General features: G+C 45.4%; 1 protein-coding gene across 4 annotated transcripts in view; it reads right to left on the bottom strand.

Annotated features, from left to right (window-relative positions):
• Window positions 1–22298, bottom strand: part of DOP1B (DOP1 leucine zipper like protein B) — a 107609-nt gene that overhangs the window by 25759 nt on the left and 59552 nt on the right. For all 4 annotated transcript variants that reach the window (XM_019658631.1, XM_019658634.1, XM_019658633.1 and 1 more), the window contains exons 16-24: window positions 21798–21950; window positions 21007–21107; window positions 20119–20309; window positions 16082–17711; window positions 14895–15006; window positions 14029–14217; window positions 11736–11858; window positions 9686–9820; window positions 642–697 (exon numbers count right to left, since the gene is read on the bottom strand). In XM_019658631.1, coding sequence (XP_019514176.1) covers window positions 642–697; window positions 9686–9820; window positions 11736–11858; window positions 14029–14217; window positions 14895–15006; window positions 16082–17711; window positions 20119–20309; window positions 21007–21107; window positions 21798–21950 — 2690 coding nt within the window. The remainder of the gene's footprint in view (window positions 1–641; window positions 698–9685; window positions 9821–11735; window positions 11859–14028; window positions 14218–14894; window positions 15007–16081; window positions 17712–20118; window positions 20310–21006; window positions 21108–21797; window positions 21951–22298) is intronic.

The following is a 22298-nucleotide window of genomic DNA, read 5'->3' as shown; positions in this document are numbered from 1 at the left end:
GCAGGGCTTCCTTGGGAGGGGTCTAGACCCCCTTCGACCTCACTGCTGCAGCAGAGAATGCCCCACACAGTGGAGGGATTTGGGAGCTACACCTGGGGCGTGCCACTGTAAGATCTGAATGAGGCCCCGTACAGCTTCCTTTCCACCTGTGGAGAAATGCCTGGGGAATCTGATTCAACGCCTCCTGTAGCTGAGACTGCTGAAGACGGCCAGGAAGCCCCCTAACCCCAAGCAGAAGCCACCCAGCAGAACACATGGGAAGGCACAGAGGACCGTACCAAAACCAATCATTCCTCCTTTTTCTAAAAGAAGTCTTAAACACTTTCCTATTTGGGGGAGGGGTATCGATTTCATACAGACTGTTTCTTTGAAAGTTTACCAGGTCTTACATAAAGCTTTGTTGACGTAAAATGTTCAATTTACAGCACACGGATTTTAAAATGTCATGTTAGATCTCTGGAGAAGGAAAAGTAAGATCAGTGGGGCATTCCCATGCCTCAGGAAGGAATTAGGACACCACTAAGATGTTTTCTGAACTAAAAGTCTCCAGCCGTCAAGAAATATGATCGGAGTGATTGTTTAGAATCACTGCAACAGCATCAGTAATTGAGGAATGGCTTGGAGGGAGGGGGCTGTATTACCTTTGAATGAAAGCATAGCAAAACTGCAACACAGGGATATCCACCAGGGGCGACTTCTGAAAATTAAAGCAAAACCAATTACTCCAAGTTAGTAGGCAATAAGGCTAAAAAAGAATTTAAATACAAAAGGAAACCGATTCGACATCCTAACAAAGCAGAGGTTTTTAGCCAGTCTTTCAAACATAATGTGAAAGTATCCACACGAGCAACAGAAACAAATGTATCCCATGAGGTTCCTAATCCTTAGTGCGGCCCCCTCCTGTCAGACTTCCAGGGCGATTCCCTTTATGTTTACCTACTTTCCCTTCCGGCTTTTAGTAAGTATTCAGGGAAAACTTGGCATTAAAATCGGACCTCCCAAAACAAAAAGTTGGGGGACAATGGTTTGACCCTTACGAATTCCTGCGACTAGCTACAGACAAGAGACAATTAAAAATTCTAATCCTTAGCTCTAAGAATTCTTAGCTCAAAGCAATGTCCCCGAATCTCAAGTGGCTGTAATTACTTAGAAATTGGTTTCTTCCTTGCTTGTGAATAGCTATTTGTAGAAATTATAAAAGTTGAGCTAATTAACTGAATTAACCACAAGACATAATTCTGTTATTTGAACAGCCAAAAACCAGTCTGGCAGATAAGATCTAGTTTTTTTTAAAGCCTGGGGGTAGAAGTTGCAGATATTTGCAGAAATTCAACTAGTGCGAAGGGAGAAAATCTAAAAGTGCCTGCTCCGCCCGTGTGTAAACGCTGTGTCTGAGCCTCCTTCCAGAGGCCGCCCACCTGGTGGGCCATTCCTAGGGGCTGACCGCTAGTGTGGAAGGTCCACCTGACCCGAGACGTGCTCAGAGTCACCAGTGCAAACCCACCCAGGATCTGATGGCCCCTTCGTCTCTCCGCCCCGCTTTTTCAGGGCTAAATTACTTTAATATTTACATACAAGAGGGAAAGGCAACAAGACTACCAGACACTCGTGGGAAATCTGGGTGTCTGGTCTCCGATCACCAAAAAACAAGTCGCCATGTCCACTTTACGTCGATTCCTTAAGCACTCAGCTGGTTCCATAATGTGGCTTCACGCTGTTAGCGTTTAGGCTGTTTGTTATCTTCTGTTCCTAACTAGAATACAGGCTGACGGAGGGCAGAAACAGTTTCTCCGTTCAGGATTCCCCACCACTGATGCACATGGTTGATTTTTGACAACGTGGCACGTGGGGCCCAGGTCCCTGAGCATCCCGGATGGGTGAGAAGCCCAAGCACGGCCAGGCCTCCCAGCACGGACATCTCTGTTGAGGGCTTCCCTGCGCCATGTGCAAGAGGCCCTTTCAGAAGAGAAGCCCCAATGGAGCGTTCTGGTCCAAGACAGGCAGAGCTATAAAAATTGCTAAAATAATGCTGAAGAAAAAGGACTACTGCATACATAAAACTTTCTTTTACATAAATTTAATGGTAATCACTCAGAAAAAACCCAGAACTGAGACATATAACATAAAAAAAAAACAAGAAACAGAGGGGAAAATCATAGAATACCACCCCACTAAAATAAGAGACAGCAACAAAAAGGCAAAGAAATAATGAAGACACTGAGCTACAGAAAACCAAAGCTAGAATGAAAGGACATCCTCATATATCAATAATCACCCTAAATGTAAATGGACTGAACTCACCAACGAAAAGGCACAGGGTAGCAGATCGGATCAAAAAACAACCCAACCATATGCTGCCTCCAAGGGACACATCTCAGCTACAAGGACAAATATAGACTCAAAGTGAAAGGGTGGAAAACGATACTCCAAGCAAATGGCATCCAGAGAAAAGTGGGTGTAGCCATACTTTTATCAGATGAAACAGACTTCAGGATAAAAAAGGTAACAAGAGACAAAGATGGCTATTTCATAAAGATAAAGGGGACCAAGCAACAAGAAGACATAACAGTCATCAGTACATATGCCCCCGATCAGGGAGCACCAAAATGTACAAAGCAACTAAAGGGAGAAGTTGACCAAAACACAATTATAGTAAGGGACCTAAACACATCATCGACAGCTATGGATAGATCATCCAAACAGAAAATCAGTAAGGAAATATCAGCCTTAAATGACACATTAGACCAAATAGACATAATTGACATTTATGGAGCCCTTCATCCTAGAAGAGCAGACTATACCTTCTTCTCTAGTGCACATGGGGCATTCTCAAGGATAGGCCATATGTTGGGACATAAAACTAGCCTCGGCAAATTAAAGACGACTGAAATCACACCAAGCATATTCTCTGATCACAAGGCTTTGAAATTGGGTATCAATTGCGAAAAGAAAGCAGGAAAAACCACAAATATGTGGAGATTAAACAACATGCTATTAAAGAATGACTAGGACAAAGAAGAAATAAGAGGAGAGATCAAAAGATACATAGAAACAAATGAGAATGAAAATACAGCCTATCAAAATTATTGGGATGCAGCGAAAGCAGTAATAAGAAGGAAATTTATATCATTACAGGCCTATCTCAAGAAATAAGAAAAATCCCAAATAAACAACCTAACATGACATCTTAAAGAATTAGAAAAAGAAGAATGAAACCCAAAGTCAGCAGAAGGAAGGAAACAGTAAAAATTAAAGCAGAACTAAATGAAATAGAGAAAAGAAAATAGAAAAAAATTAATGCAACAAAGAGCTGGTTCTTTGAAAAGATTTAAAAAATTGACAAACTGTGGGGACCTAGGCCCATACCCTAGGCTAAGACCCCCTCCCAGAGGAATGAAAGAAACTTCTGCTTCAGCAAAAAAATTAACAAAGTATCTTGTCAAGAGAATAGAAAAGATAAGCTAGGTATGTTTTATAGCTTGCTTTTTAGGGAAAAGATAAGCTAGGTATGTTTTATAGCTTGCTTTTTAGGGAAAAGATAAGTTAGGTATGTTGTTAGGAAAAGGTAATTAAGTCCTGATTTATAGTTCGTTAGAAGAAAATAAACTTGCCAAGTTTTATGGCTAGCTAGAAGATAAGTTAACTCTGTTTGTTAAAATTTTTTTCTTTTTACTCACTAACCGCTTTTTTTTTTGCTTCTGTATCCAGCTTCAGCTATAAATTCCCCACCCACCAGGACTTGTTGCCTTCTCTCCCTTTTCTCCCTTTTTTTTTAATGAGACGGACACCAAGCTTGGTAAATAAAGCCTTTGGAACGAAAACTCTTTGTTTCAGTTCTTGTTAACGACCTGCTCCCCAACAAAACCCTTGGCTAGATTCATTAAGATAAAAAGAGAAAAGACACAAATAAACAAAATCAGAAATGAAAGAGAAGTTACCATGGATGCCACAGAAATACAAAGGATTATACAAGAATACTATGAAGTACTATATGCCACCCAATTCAATAACATAGAAGAAATGGACATGTTCTTAGAAACATATAACCTTCCTAGGTTGAATCACAAAGACCTGGAAAATCTAAATAGACTGACCAATAATAAGGAAATTGCATCAGTCATCCAAAACCTTCCCAAAAGCAAAAGCCCATGACCAGATGGCTTCACTAGTGAACTCTACCAAATATTCAAAGAGGATCTAACACCTGTCCTCCTTAAACTTTTCCAAAAAATTGAACAGACAATGCTTCCTAACTCACTTTATGAGGCCAACATTACCGTGATACCAAAACCTGGTTAGGATAACACAAAAAAGGAAAATTACAGATCAATAGCTCTGATGAATACAGATGCAAAAATCCCAAACAAAATTCTAGTAAGTTGAATACAACAATGCATTAAAAAGATTATACATCATAATCAAGTGGGGTTCATCCCGGGGGCACAAGGATGGTTCAACATATGCAAATTGATCAATGTGATACACCACATAAGCAAAATAAAGGACAAAAATATGATTATATCAATAGATGCAGAAAAAGCGTTTGACAAGATACAACATCCACTTATGAATAAACACTTAATAAAATGGATATAGAAGGAAAAAACCTTAATAAAGGCCATATATGACAAAAACTTAGCTAATATCATAACGGTGAAAAACTGAAGCCCTTTGCTCTATGTTGAGGAATGAGACAGGGTTGCCCCCTCTCACCACTGTTATTCAACATAGTATTGGAAGTCCTAGCCAAGCAATCAGGCAAGAGAAAGAAATAAAAGGCATCCTAATTGGGAATGAAGAAGTTAAATTTTCTTTTTGCAGATGACATGATTCTTTTTTTTTTAGCTGAGCCATCCTGCTACCTGTTGGCAGCTCAGTGGCTGCTCAGCTCGGGCTGGACTCAAACCGCTGTTGCTCAGAGCTCAAACTCTTGAGCGAGCTCTTAACCAACTGAGACACTTGGCCGGCCCTTGACATGATTCTTTATATAGAAGACCCTAAAGCCTCCACCAAAAAGCTATTAGAAACAATAAACAAATACAGTAAAGTTGCTGGCTACAAAATCAATGTACAAAAATCCATTGTGTTCCTGAATACTCACAATTTCAGATAGAGAAATGAAAAAAAAATTCCTTTTGCAATTGCAACACAAAGCATAAATTACCTAGGAATAAATTTAACAAACGATGTGAAGGACCTATACACTGAAAACTATAAGGTATTTTTAAAAGAAATTGAAGACACAAAGAAATAGAAAGACATTCTGTGTTCATGGGTTGGACAAATCAACATAGTTAAAATGGCCATGTTACCCAAAGCAATATACAGATTAGTGAAATCCCTGTCAAAATCCGAATGGTATTTAAAAAAAAATAAATAGAACAGGGTCGGCCGAGTAGCGTGTTGGTTAAGAGCTGGCTTGGGATGCCAGAGGGCCCCAGTTCGAATACCACATATGAGGGCCAGTGACACTGCACTCTACAACTAAGATGCTGAACAACAGCTCAACCTGGAGCTGGGCTGCCGTGAGTCACCGGTGACGGCGTAGGCTGCAGTGGGTTGCCACGGTCTACCGTGTGTAGCCAGCAGCCAGCGTGAGCAGCCAACAGCCGCAGTGAGCAGCCGTCCAGAAGCTGGCGACTGATCTGCCTCGCCCGGGAAGAGCACAATGATGGTGCCAAGTTGGGCCAGTGAAGCAACGTCCTCCACAACTAGACTGAAGAACAAAAGGACAGCAACTTGTCTGTTCCCCTTCCCCCAATTCCCCAATAAAAATCTTTAAAAAAATAAAAAAATAAAAATAAACAAACAAACAAATAAATAAATAATAAATAAATAGAACAAAAAAATCATCAGATTTGTATGGAACCACAAAAGACCCCGAATAGCCTAAGCAATCCTAAGAAAAAAGAACAAGGCTGGAGGTATCATACTCCCTGACTTCAGCTTGTACTACAGAGCAACAGTAATCAAAACAGCATGGTATTGGCAGAAAAACAGACATACAGACCAATGGAATAGAATTGAAAACCCAGAAATAAACCCACATATTTACAAACAGATATTTTCCAACAAGGAAGCCAAAAACATACAATGGAGAAAAGAAAGCCTCTTCAATAAATGCTGTTGGGAAAATTGGAAAGCCATGTGCGAAAGAATGAAACTAGACTGCTATCTATCATCATATACCAAAATTAACTCAAAATGGATCAAAGACCTAAACATAAGACCCAAAACAGTCAACTGCATAGAAGAAAGCATAGGTACTAAACTTATGGACCTTGAGTTCACAGGGGATTTTATGAATTTGACGTCAAAGGCAAGGGAATTAAAAGCTAAAATAAATGAATGGGGCTATATCAAACTTAAAAGCTTCTACACAGCAAGGATACCGTCAACAAAACAAAGAGGCAACCAACTGAATGGGAGAAGATATTTGCAAACAATGCCGCCGATATCCAAAACACATAAAGAACTCGTACAATTCATGAACAAAAACACCCAAACAATCCAATTAAAAAATGGGCAGAGGACCTGAACAGACACTTCTCCCAAAGAGACATACAAACAACCAACAGATATATGAAAAAATGCTCAACTTCGCTAGCTATTAGGGAAATGCAAATAAAAACCACAATGAGAGATCACCTCACACCTATTAAGAGTGGCTATCATCAAAAGATATATAAGACAAGTGTTGGAGAGGCTGTGGAGAAAACGGAACCCTCATACACTGTTGATGGGAATGCAGATCGGTGCAGCCGCTATGGAAGGCAGTGTGGAGGTTCCTCAAAAAATTAAAAATAGAATTACCATATGACCCAGCAATCCCTCTCCTGGGCATCTATCCAACATATCTGAAAACATTTATCCATAAAAATATATGTGCTCTGATGTTCATTGCAGCTTTATTTACGGTGGCCAAGACCAAACCAAAGTGTCCTTTGATAGACGATTGGAAAAAGAAGATGTGGTACATAAATACAATGGAATACTACTCTGCCATAAGAAAAGATGAAATAGTGCCATTTGTGACAACATGGATGGATCTTGAGATTATTATGCTAAGCGAAATAAGTCAGACAGAAAAAGCCGAGAACCATATGATTTCACTAATACGTGGGATATAAAACTGAAAACAAAAAGGGACAAGACAAACAAATAAAGAAACAAAAACTCATGGGCGCAGACAATAGTTTAGTGGTTACCAGAGGGTTAGGGGAGAGGGGGTGGTAGATGAGGGTAAACGGGGTCAAATATATGGTGATGGAAGGAGAACTGACTCTGGGTGGTGAACACACAATATGATATATAGATGATGGATTACAGAATTGTACACTTGAAACCTATGTAATTTTACTAACCCCAATAAATTTAATTAAAGAAAAATTGCTAAAATATTCCTGGTCAGTTTTCTCTCTATAGGGTGAAAAATGGCTGAAAACATTTCTGATTCTAAGGTTCAGCTTTTGTTCACCATTTCAAATGTGATGACCTTAATATATAAAAACTATATTCCTTCTGTTGGTCATAAAAATTTTTATTGTGGTAAATATACATAAAATTTAGCACCTTAACCATTTTTTTAAGTGTACAGTTCAGTGGCATTCAGTGCATTCACATTTTTGGGTAACCATCACCACTATCCATCTCCAGGGCTTTTTCATCTCAAACTAAAGCTCTGTACCCACTAGACACTAACTCTCCCCCAGCCCGACAACCACCATTCCGCATTCTGTTCTATGAATTTGACTACTCTAGGTATTCTTCTATATAAGGGAAATCAGACAATATTTGTCCCTTTGTGACTGTCTTATTTTAGCATAATGTTTTCAAGGTTCATCCTTGCTGTAGTATGTGTCAGAATCTCCTTCCTTTTTCAGGCCAATATCCCCCTGTATTTATGTACAATATCTTGTTTATCCATTCACCCATTGATGGGTTGCTTTTATCTTTCACCACTGTGAATAATGCTACTGTGAACAGTGGTGTTCTGATTTCTGTTTGAGTAACACTATATACATATTTTTAATAATCACTTTATCCATTCCACTAATTTTCATTTAGAGAATTATTCTTAAATGTTTCCTGACTGCACAATTTTAAATCACTTGATAGAAGGCAATTATTTCAAGGATGAAATAAATCCCTAGTTTCTATCAAATTAATTAAGAACAAAACAGCTCCTACACTGTCCATGAAGAGGTCTTTTTTTTTTGGTAAAAACCGAAACCTGTAAGGGTATTAAAAATGTTCAACAAAGTCTGTTCCGTTTCAAAACCATTGTGCATAACTGAAAAAGGTATCCTCGCACCACAGACTGCTACGCCCAACTGCTATGCAGAAAGCAAGCAGAAAAACTATAGAAGCTTCACGGTTCAACCACAACAGCCTTCAAATTCACTGCTTTTACTGAGACCAGATGAAACCTCTTCTTTCTCAGAATATCAAGTTATGTCCTCTGACAAGTATCTTCTACTTTTATAAAAATTATGCAGAATTTTAACTTGCCCTTTGACAAAGAAGCTCTCCTTGACCGAACTCTAGTCAGGCTCCTCCAAGCCCTCTTCTCGGCCAGGTCTGAACCTTGGCCGATAAGGACTGACTCGGCACAGGCGATTTCGCCCACCCTCCCCACACTAAGAGACTTGAACAAATACCAGCACGGTTTCTAGCAGCTCAGGGCCGTGTCTCTAGGATGATGACCCAGCCCCTGAAACGCCTGCCTGAGAAAGCTCTAGGCTTCCGAATAATCTGCCATTCGTTCAGCCAATACCTGAGAGGCTCCAGACCTCCCTTTCTTAGAGCATTTATTTATTTATTTATTTTTTTTTATTATTTTTTTTTAGCTGAGCCATCCCGCCACCTGTTGGCAGCTCACGGCTACTCAGCTCGGGCTGACTCGAACCGCTGTTGCTCAGAGCTCAAACTCTTGAGCGAGCTCTTAACCAACTGAGCCACTCAGCCGGCCTCTTAGAGCATTTATTAACAAAAGTGAAAGTTATAAATCCTTCCTCTCCCTTTGAGACGTATATGCATCTCCTAAAACCCAGGAATGTCTTTCTCAAGGACCTGGAGCTTCCCAGTCTCTGTGGGAGTGTAGCCGCCTACCTTCCCTAAGCGGCAGTCAGCAAACCCTGAGGGTCTGATCACAGTGACCAACCCCCTTTTCCACTTCCCTGACTTTGCTGGAAGCCCCTGCTCGGTCCCCCTAGTCTCGCCCTTCTGTTGAAAATACTACCTGGTGATGTCTGCACAAATCAGAATTAAGCTCAGCTCCCTCCCACACCACAGCAGTCAATGAATACAATCAGTCTTTACCGCTTTTAACTAGTGTCTGGCGTTGCCCATCTTTGAAGAGTTTCAGGCTGCCAAGTTCCGAGGGGCAAGAGCCACTTCCCCTTCCTAAAGGCTTTATTCAATTTGGTGTGCAGCAGGTACCTGATTAGAACCAGCACTGGGCAGTGTGCTTGCTCTGCAGCAGGGACCCAAGGATGAAAGATGGTTCCTGGCCTCAGGCGGTTCCCACCTTACCAGAGCAGCACCGAAGCCTCTCCCCAAAGCCCAGTGAGAACACCCGTTTTTTGCCCCCAAGCTCCTGGTCGCTCTTGCAACCTCTGTTTCCCTCCCTAACACAATATATAAGAAGTGGAGTTCCGACAGCGGCACATGACAGCCTCCTGACCTCGTCCCCGCGGAGCTGCGGCGGCCTCTTCACCACCTCCTTCACCAGCTGCAGCACCGTGTCCACCTGCAGGGAGCTGAGTGCACACACCAGGTCCACGAGGGTTAGCTGGGAGGCACTTGCCGCTGGGACAATCTGCCAAGAAAAGAGTAATTCCTTTAAAGCCCACAGGGAGAAACAGAAGTCAGAACGATGCACAGAGAGTATTCTAGAATAGCGGCCCCTGCAGAAAGAGATTTGTTTTAGTCCTTTTAACAAATATTTAAATGAAAACTGGGTAAAGGGCTCTATTGGTGGAAATCGAGTGAGTTAAGCATTTAATCACAACAATGTAATCAGTATCTGATACAAATTAGAACTAAGAGGTTTTGATGATGGGCAGTAACACTGGTATGCTCAAGCTTAGAAAGCATTTTAGAAATAGATACACTTAATTTGAAGGAAACAGGCTGGCATCCAGAGATGGCCCCAAAGGTACGAGGACAGTAAGACAATCAGATAAATGGGGTTCATGCCAGCTGGCCTGAGCAGGAAACCCTGGTGTGAGAGGTAGATTTTGATAGAAGCCTGTATCAGATGGTCATATGAACTTGGAACTATCAGGTTTATTTATCACCAGGGAAGGAGCCCACAGGTTAAGCAGGGTGGCCTGGGCCACCAACCACTCACGCCTCCAGGGAACAGGAGCCCATGTTGGGCACTGAGATAGTGGCCAGAGGGGTGGGAAAGACCCTCTGAGGGAGGTACAAGGTAGGATCCTGGGTGGTCAGGAGAGGGAACAAAGGAAGAAGGATGCAGGTTCTGCAGAAATAGGTAAAGCAAGCCCCCGCAGGACCTCGCGACAGACCAGCCAGTGGATAAAGAAGCCACAAAGTGCAAACTCAAGTTGGAGCATAGTAATATGATCACTTACATTTTCTTTACCATCACGGACAAGCTAATTATTTTTATAAATGAAAGAAGCATAACATTAACTATGGACTTTGGGCGATAATGATGTGTTATGGGGGGGTTGTTGATAGTGGGGGAGGCCATGCAAGTGAGGGGCGTATATGAGAACTCTCTGTACCTTCCTCTGATTTTGTTGTGATCCTAAAGCTGCCCTGAAAATAAGTCTTAAAAAAAATGGTTGGTTTTTTTTTAAAAAAGCTGTAAGATGGTACTACAGCCAGGGAAGGGGTCTTCACAGGTACGCTAATGAACCTAGTTTAGGGTAATTCCTTAAGCTAGGGGGTAGGCTCACTGCGGATTCTGTTAATATATACATTATATACATTCTTGTACGAATGCTATTAGATGTCAGCTTTAAAAGGTTAAACAGAAGTACTATATATTCACTATAGAGAGATCAGCAAACAGAAGTCAAGGTGGGTGGGCTCCACTCCCCATTTACCCAACACACAAATCCAGCTGCAGTGATGTTCAGCTATATGATCTCTTGCATTTTAAACGGTGAAACTGGGGCCGGCCAAGTGGCTTGTTGGTTAAGAGTTAGGTGGGTTGGGAGCATGAGCTCTGAGCAGCAGGGCTGACGGCTTGGATCTCACATGGGCCAGTGATGCTGCGCCCTCTAGAGTTAAGATGGTGAACAACAGCTCGACTTGAAGCTGGGCTGCCATGAGTCGCCGGCAAGGCTGCAGTGGGGCTGCAGTGGGCCTCCATGAGCTACCATGGGTGGCCGGCAGCCGGCGTGAGCTGCCGTGAGCCGCCGTGAGCAGCCGTCCAATGGACGGCGAGCAACTGCCTCAGCCGGGAAGAGTGCAATGATCACAATACCAACACGGGCCAGTGAAGCGACGTCCTCCACAACTAGACTGAAGAACAAAAGGACAGCAACTTGTCTGTTCCCCTTCCCCAATTCCCCAGCGCTGTTCCCTCCCCCAATTCCCCAATAAAATCTTTAAAAAAAATAAAAATACATAAATAAATAAACAAAACGGTGAAATTGCTTCAGCAGTTTCCCATGTCAGCCTCCGACATTTGATTACATGTGACTTTTTGGTATTTTTGTAGAGGAAGTTTAGCAACTACGTTACTTTTTTAACTTTACCTTCATCTTACTGTGACGTTTAACTTTTTTTCTGCCCCACACTGCTGCAACAGCGGCTGTTAACTGAACTCCGAGATGGGCCGTCAAGGGGTTCAAGAAGTCTAAAATTTTTTGTCGTATAGTCTAAAAAATGGGGGAAAAAAAGGTTACGGCAGAGAAGTGTCAGGGCTCTTGCGTGCTTGATGCTTCACCACCTCCGTCTGTGAACACTGGGAGCCGCCCACGTGGCCAGCAGTCCCAACACCCCCAACAATGCGGGAAGAGGAGGAATTGGGGCTCCCTCTGGAGGATGTGGCTGTGTGGTGGTGAGAGATGCATGGTGGGCTGACCGGTGGACAGACAGACAGCTAGCAGAGCCGAGCAGGAAGACTAACTGATGAGGACTGCCACCCTGGCAGCCGTGAGCAGGGCAGGGGCGGGAAGGAAGCCACCATGCTTTACAGTGAGAAAGGGGAGGCCACACAGCAGAGCCGGCACCATTCCCATCCCGAGACCCCCCCAGCCTCAGCTTGTCTCAATCCGCCCAGGAAAGGCTTACACTCATTAGAAAGGTGTTCTTCAATTTGCAGAAATAAGTGCTATTTAACTAATTTTATTGTTTAATTAATTTTAAATAAACCTGTAACCTGGCCCTGGGCATCACTCACCACCCTCCCTGTCACGAAGCGTAGATTTCCTCAGTTCCTGGAGGAAATTTCCACCATGCTCCTTCCTCTGCAAACCCCATGGGTCTTGGAGCCTCTGACACCCCTCCCCCAGGCAAATCCTCCCAACCTGGGTTCTCAGTGCAGCCGCTCTGCCTCAGGCCAGCCTGACCCCCAACCAGGGTAGGTTCCTGGGCTGCGTGCTGCATTTCTCTGTAGCATTATCATCATTCGTTTTAAATTGCTGGTTAATGTCTGTGTCTGCCACGAGGGCAGGAACTTCCTCTATCCTGCATGTAATCGGGGCTGGGGACACAGCAGCAGGCATGCAGATGTTTGTCCAATGCATGAATTTACTGAACGCTTACTATGTCCCCACTGCCTATGTTTATTAACACATGGGATGGAGATGTCCCCTCTATTCGACCACGGTTTCAGGGTAGCCATTCAAGGCCTTGATCCTTCAGGGAGGGTTAGAGTTAAGTGCTCAACAAATGCAAGACATCATCAAAATGAATCTTTCTATCAGCCTATGAAGTAGGATACTAAATACAGACCCATTTTACAGAGGAGGAAACTGAGGCTCAGAGAGCTTAAGTGCCCAAGGGATTTCTTAATCTTTTTCTAGAGAAGATCTGGGCTTTAAGCATTTCTGTGGTAGCTTGAGATACAGATTTCCCTTGGAGAGCAGCACTGGAGCCGACAGAATCTTCTGGAGGCCTGTGTATTACATCCTAGTACCTAAAAGCACCCTGACCTGGGGATCAGGCTGCTTGGTCTACTCCCACTGTCGCCGTTTATCAGGCGTGCAATCCGGGGCAAAGCACTCACTGTCTGCGCCCCAGTGTCTCCAGCTGTAATCGGGGAGTAACAGTGTCACCTCCCAGGTGGGAACTAAATATGCTCATGAACGGAGGGTGCTCTGGATGCTTCCTGGCATTGTTCTTCCAGCTGAGGAAACCGCAGCGCAGGGGTGAGTGAGCTCGCCCGCGATCCCAGGGAGCCGCTGAGCAGCGGGCTGAGCCCAGGCCGCCTGGCTCCACATGCTCTGAGCAGCTCCACTCAACTGGGCTCCCAGACGCCTGGGTACGTCCTGAGCCACCCCTGGCGTCAGGGCACAGCTGACGTGAGACACAGCTGCCACACACAGTAGAGTCACATGTCTGAATACTTCCGAAGCAGGCTGTTATGCCCGAGGGAGAGTGACCAGACATGTTCTACATTGTGTGTTCCTGGTTTAATAAAAAAACTCAAAGACACCCCCAAATTCCACCCTGATGTGCCCGTGTGCACAAGGCGCCACTAAGAGCAGAACACAGAGGTGTCTGGCGAGAGAAGTCTGAGAGAAACAGGTGAGGACTTTTGGTACCCCACCTCAAACCTCCAAAGGCTTTATTTTCAGTTATAATAATAATAAAAAAAGGCAGAGGGGAAATAAAATAGGCTGAAAACCACTCAAAAACCCTTCTGCTCCGTGAGCAGGAAAATCATTCGTAATACACAAACTGGACATTTCTGCTTCAGACTTACTTCTAACTTGGGTTTTATCGAGCACGTTATGTTTGATTACTTATGTGTACATTCCCATATCTATTTATTTTTGGCAGGACGATACAAGACAAAGGACATCAGACACTGGAAGGTCTCACCTTGGTGGTTTTGAAGTACACGGAGGAGGATCCCTTCGTGGCTCCAAGGAGGTCCACGGGTCTCTTTTGCATCTCCTCCTTTCTAAGAATATTCCAGAGAAGGGCCATGGTGTTAACGATTCGAGGCAGCTCCTCCAGAATGGCGTTCTTAGCATTTTTCAAATTGGTGGGATCACTTACAACAGTGGTCTAAAAACGAAAACGCATGTATGAGACGCGGCTGCGTCTGTGGCAGCTTTCCCCTCTCCATGAGGGCAGCGGTGCTGGGGGCTGAGGTGTGGGCTGCAGCCCCTGCTGAGCAGGCCCCACGTGGGGGGCGGGGGGGGGGGTGTCTGGAGGCAGCACACTGCCCTCCCTGTGCATTTGAACCACGGCTTTCTTTCAGAGATGGATGGCTGTGAGCCTGACTCCACGTCACAAACTCTTTCAGTCATTCACCCAAAGCATTAACTGTATTCTCAAATTTTATCTTCGGTAGGGCAGAGCAACTAACAGCTCAAATGTCTCCCAACACAGACCTCACGAACACGAGAGCAAGTGAAAACCACTGGGAACAAAAACGAATATCAGCCCAAAATCAAGCAAGTGGCTTTACATTTTATCCCAAATGTCTTTACTGACCAAACAATGGGCTAGAGCTAAAGGAGTGTCAGCAGGACAAAACCACACTTGCATTGCTACGTATATAATTTGCATACATATTTGTATACATGTTTGCATAATATTTGCATTATTTATATGCATACGTGTTTACACACACATTTGAATTGCTTACATAGGTACATTTCTTATTTGAAACAATCATAACCCAATGAAGACAAAACAATATTATGTGATTGCCTCCAACTCAGAAAAAAGAAAATTACCTTTTTATTTTGGTTGGGGTGTTCCAAAAGGCAAAAATGACTAATGGTTGTCAGACCCTCCAGAAGAGTGAGTGGGTAGTCCGGGGAAATGTTTTCTCTCTTGGAGGTTACACTTTGGTGGAGAAACAAGAAAGTGGTTTTGAGAATTGTTTTGAGAATTTTTAAGAATGAGGCCATGAAGGTTTTTAATACAAATATAGAAACCAGAGAGATATTACTATCTTAAACAAACTGGGGCTGTCATACTGAAATATTGCTATAATAGTGATAGGCATCTTTTGTGCTATTTTATATACATGCAGTTACTTTGGGAGAATGTTTTCTGATGTTTTAAAATTTATGTGAAGGTGATGAATGATGACATAGGTAAAGAGTTAACAGGAGCGAACTTGTGAGTTAGCAGGAACAACCTTACAAATTAACCTTAAAAATTAACCACTTGGAGGGCCGGCCGAGAGGCTCAGTTGGTTAAGAGCTCGCTCAAGAGTGTGAGCTCTGAGCAACAGGGGTTCGAGTCCTGGCCCGAGCTGAGCTGCCAATAGGTGGCAGGATGGCTCAGTTAAAAAAAAATAATAAATAACCATTTGGCTCTGACTTCCCTGGCCAGCACTGCACCTGCAGGCTGACAAGCACCTTATTATATTATATCCATCATAGGTGGGAACAGGGCAGTTCCCAAGAGAAGAGAATTGTAACGGCAGCCCCCCTGCAAGCTGACAAGCACCCTACATCCTGCTTAGAAAAATATAAAACCCCAGCTAAACAGAAACCCGCCGCAGCTCTATCAGACTGTCCTGGCAAAACTCCTTTTCTGAGTTCCAAACAGAACTCTCTCTCTCTGCCTCACTTTCAATAAACCTTCTCTTGTTCTTGTTGAGTCCCGTGAATGCTTTCATGTCTGCGAATGACCAGGGGTTAATTCTATGTCAACACAATTCCCATTTTTATTTCTGTTTTACAAAAATAATGGGCAGTGACTGACTCATCCTGCAACACTGAGCTAACCTGGGTAGCTGTATGGAATTAAAAAAACAGGATCTGTGAGTTCCGGGTCACCCCTCTTGACAATACTCAGTAGGCTTCTGATTAGGCTGAAATTATCCTCCAACTGGCTTCTACAACAAATCCACCATTCATTACAGAAACTAGCATTAAAGCAATAATAAGACATCAAGGGCTCAACGTACCTGACAGAGAGCTTCACAGACTCGCTTTCATACTGCTTGACCAGCTCGTCCAAGTTCTTGCATATCTGGACAATGAAGGGCGTCACTGTCCAGCCCAGGGACTTTCCGAAGTATGGCAAGGAATGCGTGACCAAGCTCACCCAGGCCGGGTGCATGCCGTAGCCGTAGGCGGGCTGCAGCCCGCGTACCACGGCGGACACCAGCAGCCCCTGGGAGGTGAGCGGGTGGGGCTGCACGTACTGCATGGCACCGATGGCCTGCTGGAAGTCCAGGGCCCTCCGCCACTCCCGGGACAGGTCTGGCTGGTTCTCGGCCTCCTCCTGGACCTGGCCCAGGTGATGCTCCAGGACGATCAGCACCTGCAGCAGCTTCAGCAGCTCAATCTGCAGGGGGTGCTCGCTCCAGATCTGGTCCTGGCCTAGGTGGATGAGGTTCTCCTCGAACAGGCTGTCCTCTCGCGTGGCCCGGCTGCGCTCTGAGGTGGCCAGGCCGTAGCGCTTCTGGCTCGTGTGCATGGATGCGGACAGCGACAGCAGGACGAACTCCTGAACTTTGCACCTCTGCAGTAAGTTGCAGATGGACTCCACGTTCTTCCCTTCCGCGGCCTTGGCCACTGAGACCAGCTGTGTCATTATTCTAATCAACACCTCCACGCTCTTGACCTGCACGTCCCGGTTGCCCAGGATGTCTCGGTGGGAGACCTTTAAGTAACAAGGATAATAGCTGCGCAGGAAGCTCAGGCACAGGTAGGTGAGCAGCTCGATCAGCAGTGAGTGGGGGCACACGTTGGGAGACTGGGTCTGGAGTTTTCCGTAGAAACTCTGGCCAACGAGGGCCTCCTGATGGCGAGCAAGGAGGTTGGAAATGAGGTTCAGGTGTGCAGTGGAGCTGGTGTCCATGCTGGTCCTGGACACAGCCTCGATGAACTCCTTGGGGTTGGTTTTGAGCACGGCCTCTAATACTGAGAAGGCGTAGAGGACTCGCCGGGAGTCGTAAGGCTGCAGGTAGAGCAGAATGTGCTTGAACAAGGCCTCGATCGTCTCCTGCCTTTCCCGCTGCTGCTTCAGCAGCCTGGACGTGGTGAGGGCCTGCAGCTCCAGGTCGGCCTCCTCGTCACTGGAGAAGGACTCCGAAGCCTGGGTCTTGTCCGAGTCCACGCGCGCCAGGCTTAGCTTGGCACTGGGCTTGCAGCTTTCTGCCCGGAAGGCCGCCAGCAGGGCCGAGCGCCTGGGGTTAGCCCTGCTGCCCGTGGGGATGGGTGCGCAGCAGCTGTCTTCATTGCTCAGCTCCTGTGGGTCGTGGGAAGGGGAGGAGAAGGAGGAAGTGTTCTCACTGTCCGTGTGGGCAGAGCTCGTGTCTGCAGACTCAGTGTGCTCGCTGCTGTCAGCAGTGCCACAGGCTGTCCTGTCCAGAAGGTCCACATAGTAGGGAAGGTCCTCCTCCAGCAGCTCGCCTCCCAGCGGGCCCTTCTCCGGTTCCTTCTCCACCTCGGCCCACATGGCCTCACGGTCCACGGTGGTGATGTGGCTCAGAGACGCGCCTTCTTCCGGGCTGCCGTCCTGAGGCCCAGGCACTCCACACGCCTCTCGGAAAGAGGTTTTCTTCCTGTTAAACCAACGATGCAAGTCCTCTGAAAATTACAAAACGATAAACGACTTCAGAAGAGAGGGTGAGCTATGATAAGTTACTTCTAGAGTGATCTTCATCTCGAAGCCTGACAGAAAGACTAATATGAATAAAATTCCCCCAAGAAACTGTAACACCTGGGTCTAGATTACATGGTGGACATAGGTAGACAAGTAAAGTAAACAGGTCTTTAAAATGTTCAAAAATCAGATAATTTAGTTACACTGTCATAGAAAATATAAGTATCACACTTTGGGGTGGAGGATGATTTTAAAAAATGTGTATTATATTTTGTCCCAGGAACTTCCTTTCAAGAAGTATATCCTACAGCAATGTCCACAACTCTTTAAAGCTATAAGAGTATTCACTGAAACATCTTATGTAAAGACAAACTGGAAAGCAAACAAAACATCCACAGTAAGAAGCTGAAAAAAATCACGGCACTGGAGAACAAGAGTCCTTTCTCTTTCAGAGCTAAAGAGAGTCCAGTTCCTCATTTACCCAGCAAAGATTCTGTTCAGACTCTCAGTAAGCAATCCCATGTAAAAGCTAAAATTAAAAAAAAAAAAATCACAGCACATACATGCAAAGGACTACTGTTTGAGTTTTAAACAGATACATCTATATGCACTGACATGGAGCAATGTGCAGGAAATATTAGGTACGAGGAAAAAAAATCAAGCTGCAGAACCAGGCTGTATCGGACGAGCCCATTTAGGGGAGACGATAACATGCAGCTATGCAAATGTCTGGAAGAATGCATGCCAAACCACGAACGGAACCAGCTCTATCAGCTGGCATTACAAGGGACTCTCATTCGTGTTTTCACTTCTTTATTATTCCAATTTTTAAAATAAGCATGTTAGCACTTCTGTAATCAGAAAATACACAACATTTTTAAATACTCAGATCTCCTTATAAGGGAGTGAAAGCCAGAAGTCTTTGGTATTGCCAAAAGCTTTTAATATGCAGCTTTTAACAAATCTATTCCATGAACATTAAGCAAGCCCAGGCAAGAAGGAAGAGTAAGGTTCAGAACTAGATGCGCTGCTGTTGCACACAGTCCTATTTTAAAAACAGATTTCTAGCAGATAACAGAGGTAGGGTGGCGCAAGCAGCACGCTTCTAGTTGCCTCCAAAAAAGAATGTGGCAGAGAAAAGATGCAGGCAGCAGAAAGCACTGCAGGAGGAAGCAGCTGGAGGGCCGTGGCACTTTTAAAACCCAATAAACCGTGGAGTTAAAACTTTCTTCTTAAAACAGACAGAGGAATACTAAAAATGAAGCACCATAGATGACAGTCAAACTTTTAAGAGGCTGCTTAGTTAAATCTTCTTGGAATTTTACTTTTTTACAATGTGGAATGACGACCTGCCTCTTTTCTGAGGAGGCAGCCAGCTGTTCTTCCTGATGGAGAACTAGAAGGCGCAGTTCTAGGCAAGGAAACTTGTGAAGAGAGAACGCCCTCTTGGAAGTCATTGCTTGTTTAGGTGCTAGGCTGCCTTTCGCTATAAGACTGAATCAAACACAGAATATTTACAACCCAGCGAGCTAAACAAACTGAAAGTAATGTCGCTCATGAGCTGTGCTAGATGTGAATCCTCATTTACTTACCTCATCAGGTTTATTTTAGTCTGTCTTTTCTGTTCTTCCTACCTGCATTCTTTTATTTGTGTTAAGGTTGCCTTTGGAAGTTCTCTGAACCCAAAGACTTATTTCTTCTGCATTCCTGACTACGTGTTAACAGAATATTTTAGTTGGAAAGAACCTTAGGGAGCAGATAGAAAAGAAGCCACTTATCCTGTCGTTGAAGGCTCACAAGTAAGTCATTTTTATAAGCTGAAGTACAACTGACCCGATGACATGAAAATTTCAGCATTCTCGGTCATTCGTATTTGAAGGCACCCCAGGTCTTAGCAGGGACCTGGACAGAAGTGAGTGTTGGCCTCGTGAACCCAGACTTCACACCAGACCTCAGAATGCAGGTCTCCCTTTCCAAGTGAAGTTGTTGGCTTTGGACACGTTAGGATAGATGGTCTGCTATTCTCTCCTCCTACCTTATATGCTAATTATAGTCTGTTTTGTCTGGCAAAACAATAAAAAATTAGCTAGTTTCATTGGAACATGGGTTACTAAAATTGTCCTATTTTGTAAAACAATCGGGTATTTTTAGTGAAAAGAAACTCACCACCTAGCATTTCTAAGTGCTGGTTCACCTGATGCTTACATTTTAAAAGTCTGCCCAAGGTTACGAAGTGTCTTCATACCGTTTGAATCTGACAAAACCACAAAGTGGGCCTGAGTGCCCTGACTGTCATGGGGGCAGTGGGGTCCAGGCCGCTGTTGCCTCCCTCCTGGACCGAGGGACCTGGGGACACAGAGCGGGCCCGGCTGCCCCGTGTCGAGTGCTCACCCGCCAAGTTCTCCTGCTTGAGGCAGTGAATGGAGGAGCGCTGGGTCTTGGGCTGGAGCAGCAACAGGAGCACAGGTTCCAGGATGCGCGCCACGTCCCCAAGGGAGAGCGCCCGCACCAGCCAGCCCTGGGCTGCCGCACCAATGGCGCCGTCCGTGCAGGTCAGGCTGTCCAGCACGACGAACAGGGACCTGTGGTGGAACCACACCGTCGAGTCAGTGTCCAGCACCCCGTGGGCCAGTACACCCCAGGGCGCCTCCCTCGCTGGGCTTGGAGCCCCACGCAGACAAGGACAGCAAGATTTCGACCTTGTTTTCACGTTAGAATCAGCGGGGCAGCTTTTAAAGCCCGATGCCCAGGCCTCACCCCAAATCTGTTAAATGCGACTGTGGGGGTCAGCCCCAGTGAGCTGGCATCTAAGGCTGTGTGTCCGGCCACACACCTAGAATTTTAGAAACGATGTAGGGGATTTTTACAAAGCAATGTGGACTACAATGTACCTGTAAAATATTCACATCTTAAGCATGTGGTTAATGACATTACAAGCATATTCACCCAGTGTGGCCACCACTCCAATAAGGTTTAGGCCACCTCCGTTTTCCTACAGGCCCCCCTTGGGGCGCATTCTAAAAGCTCCGCAGATGACAGAGGCATGCGGGGCCTCTGCCCTCCAAGACTTCATTAATAAAATTCCTAGCATGCATTTATTCACACATGTCTGGCCTGAATTCTCTTAGGGGATCATGGGACTCATCTGCTGAGCATCAAGAATAGGGCTCACGTTGGCACTGTCACACATCTCCCCCTCCCCAGCCCAACATGCCGACCAGGAACCTCTGCAAAGTGTCCTTTCGCGTTAAGGGTCAGTGATGACGAAGACGGCCTCACCTGTCGAAGGAACGATTGTGAGATGTCACTCGACTGCCCTGGATCTCTCGCGTCAGGTGCCAGATGACAGAAAATCTAAACAGAGCTTCCAGTCTTGTTCCCTTGAAGAGGAAATAAACGGGAGTGAGGAGGCTGTGTCCTAACAGGACACCGTTTTTGGTCACTGCAAACCCAGTTTGAAAACAAACAGAAGCTCAGGAGGACGACAGCAGCCACAGCAGAGGCTCGAGCCCCCCTGGGAGGAAGGCGAGACCTGCACCCTCTCTCTCCGTGCTCACTTGACCACAATGCACTCTGGGTAAAGCGCATAGTCCACTCTCGGTATTAGCCCGTGTCCAGGATCACACGTAGGCCTGTGGCCGAAGGAGAACACAGACAGCACAGGGCTCTCATGCCCTTTGGAAGTGACAGCCAGATGGCTTAGAGCACAAGGATTCCGGGGCTTAGGGGCCGACACATTCTCTATGTCTGCCTACTTCACCGGCACTACAGAAGCCCTGTGGGTATGTACAGGGCCCTGCAAACATCGGGGGAGTTTGGGCAGACTTCCTGGGGAGCCTTAATGTGGATACAAACCATGGTTTTAGGACTCGAAAGGGGATGGCTTGTGCTCCTGGGGTCCTCCCAGTCCTGAAATTTGTAACCCTTCTGCTCATCAATCAGGATGCCCACTGAGCCCCAGAATGAGTTCAGCTGGATACACAGAAACCTGCCCTGGGCACGCTCGGTGACAGGCTGGCTCAGCAGCTGGGACTGTTGTAGGATGGAGGTTCCGGGCTGGAAAGACTCACCTTGTCAGGGTCCAAGAGGGCGTGGCAGATGATGTCCTCACAGATGTTGGCTGTCGGGGCCAGGCAGTGCAGCCGGAAGAACAGTTCCACACAGGTGATGTGATGTTCCCGGGTCTCCTTATTCAGCTGATTCCAAAGCCCACGAGCCACCCTCTGGGACGAAGGGGACACGGTGTGAACACAGGCAGCCCCACTCACTTCCTCCTTGTACCAGTCCACTCCCAAGGACCTGGCTGTTACTTTCATTTGCTATGTGAGAATCCTTAACAAAGAAACACTGCCAACAAACAAAACAAAACAAACCCAAACCAAACTTCGAAAGCCACCAGCAGTCTTCCAGGCAAGAGGCAACATTACAGGTTACACCTGAAGCTTCCTGACCAGCTGGGAACCTGCGCTTTCAGAGGGAATCCACTGGAAGCAAGAACCTACTGGCAGGCGCACAGCAAACCCTCCTGTGGGCCTGCAGTAGGTTCAGACATGCGCCCTCCAGGAAGCGTG

This window comes from Hipposideros armiger, unplaced genomic scaffold (assembly GCF_001890085.2).
Source record: "Hipposideros armiger isolate ML-2016 unplaced genomic scaffold, ASM189008v1 scaffold_285, whole genome shotgun sequence".
In the NCBI taxonomy this organism is placed as follows: Eukaryota; Metazoa; Chordata; class Mammalia; order Chiroptera; family Hipposideridae; genus Hipposideros; species Hipposideros armiger.
The sequence above is the reverse complement of the archived record's forward strand: the minus strand, read 5'-3'. Positions and strand labels throughout refer to the sequence as shown.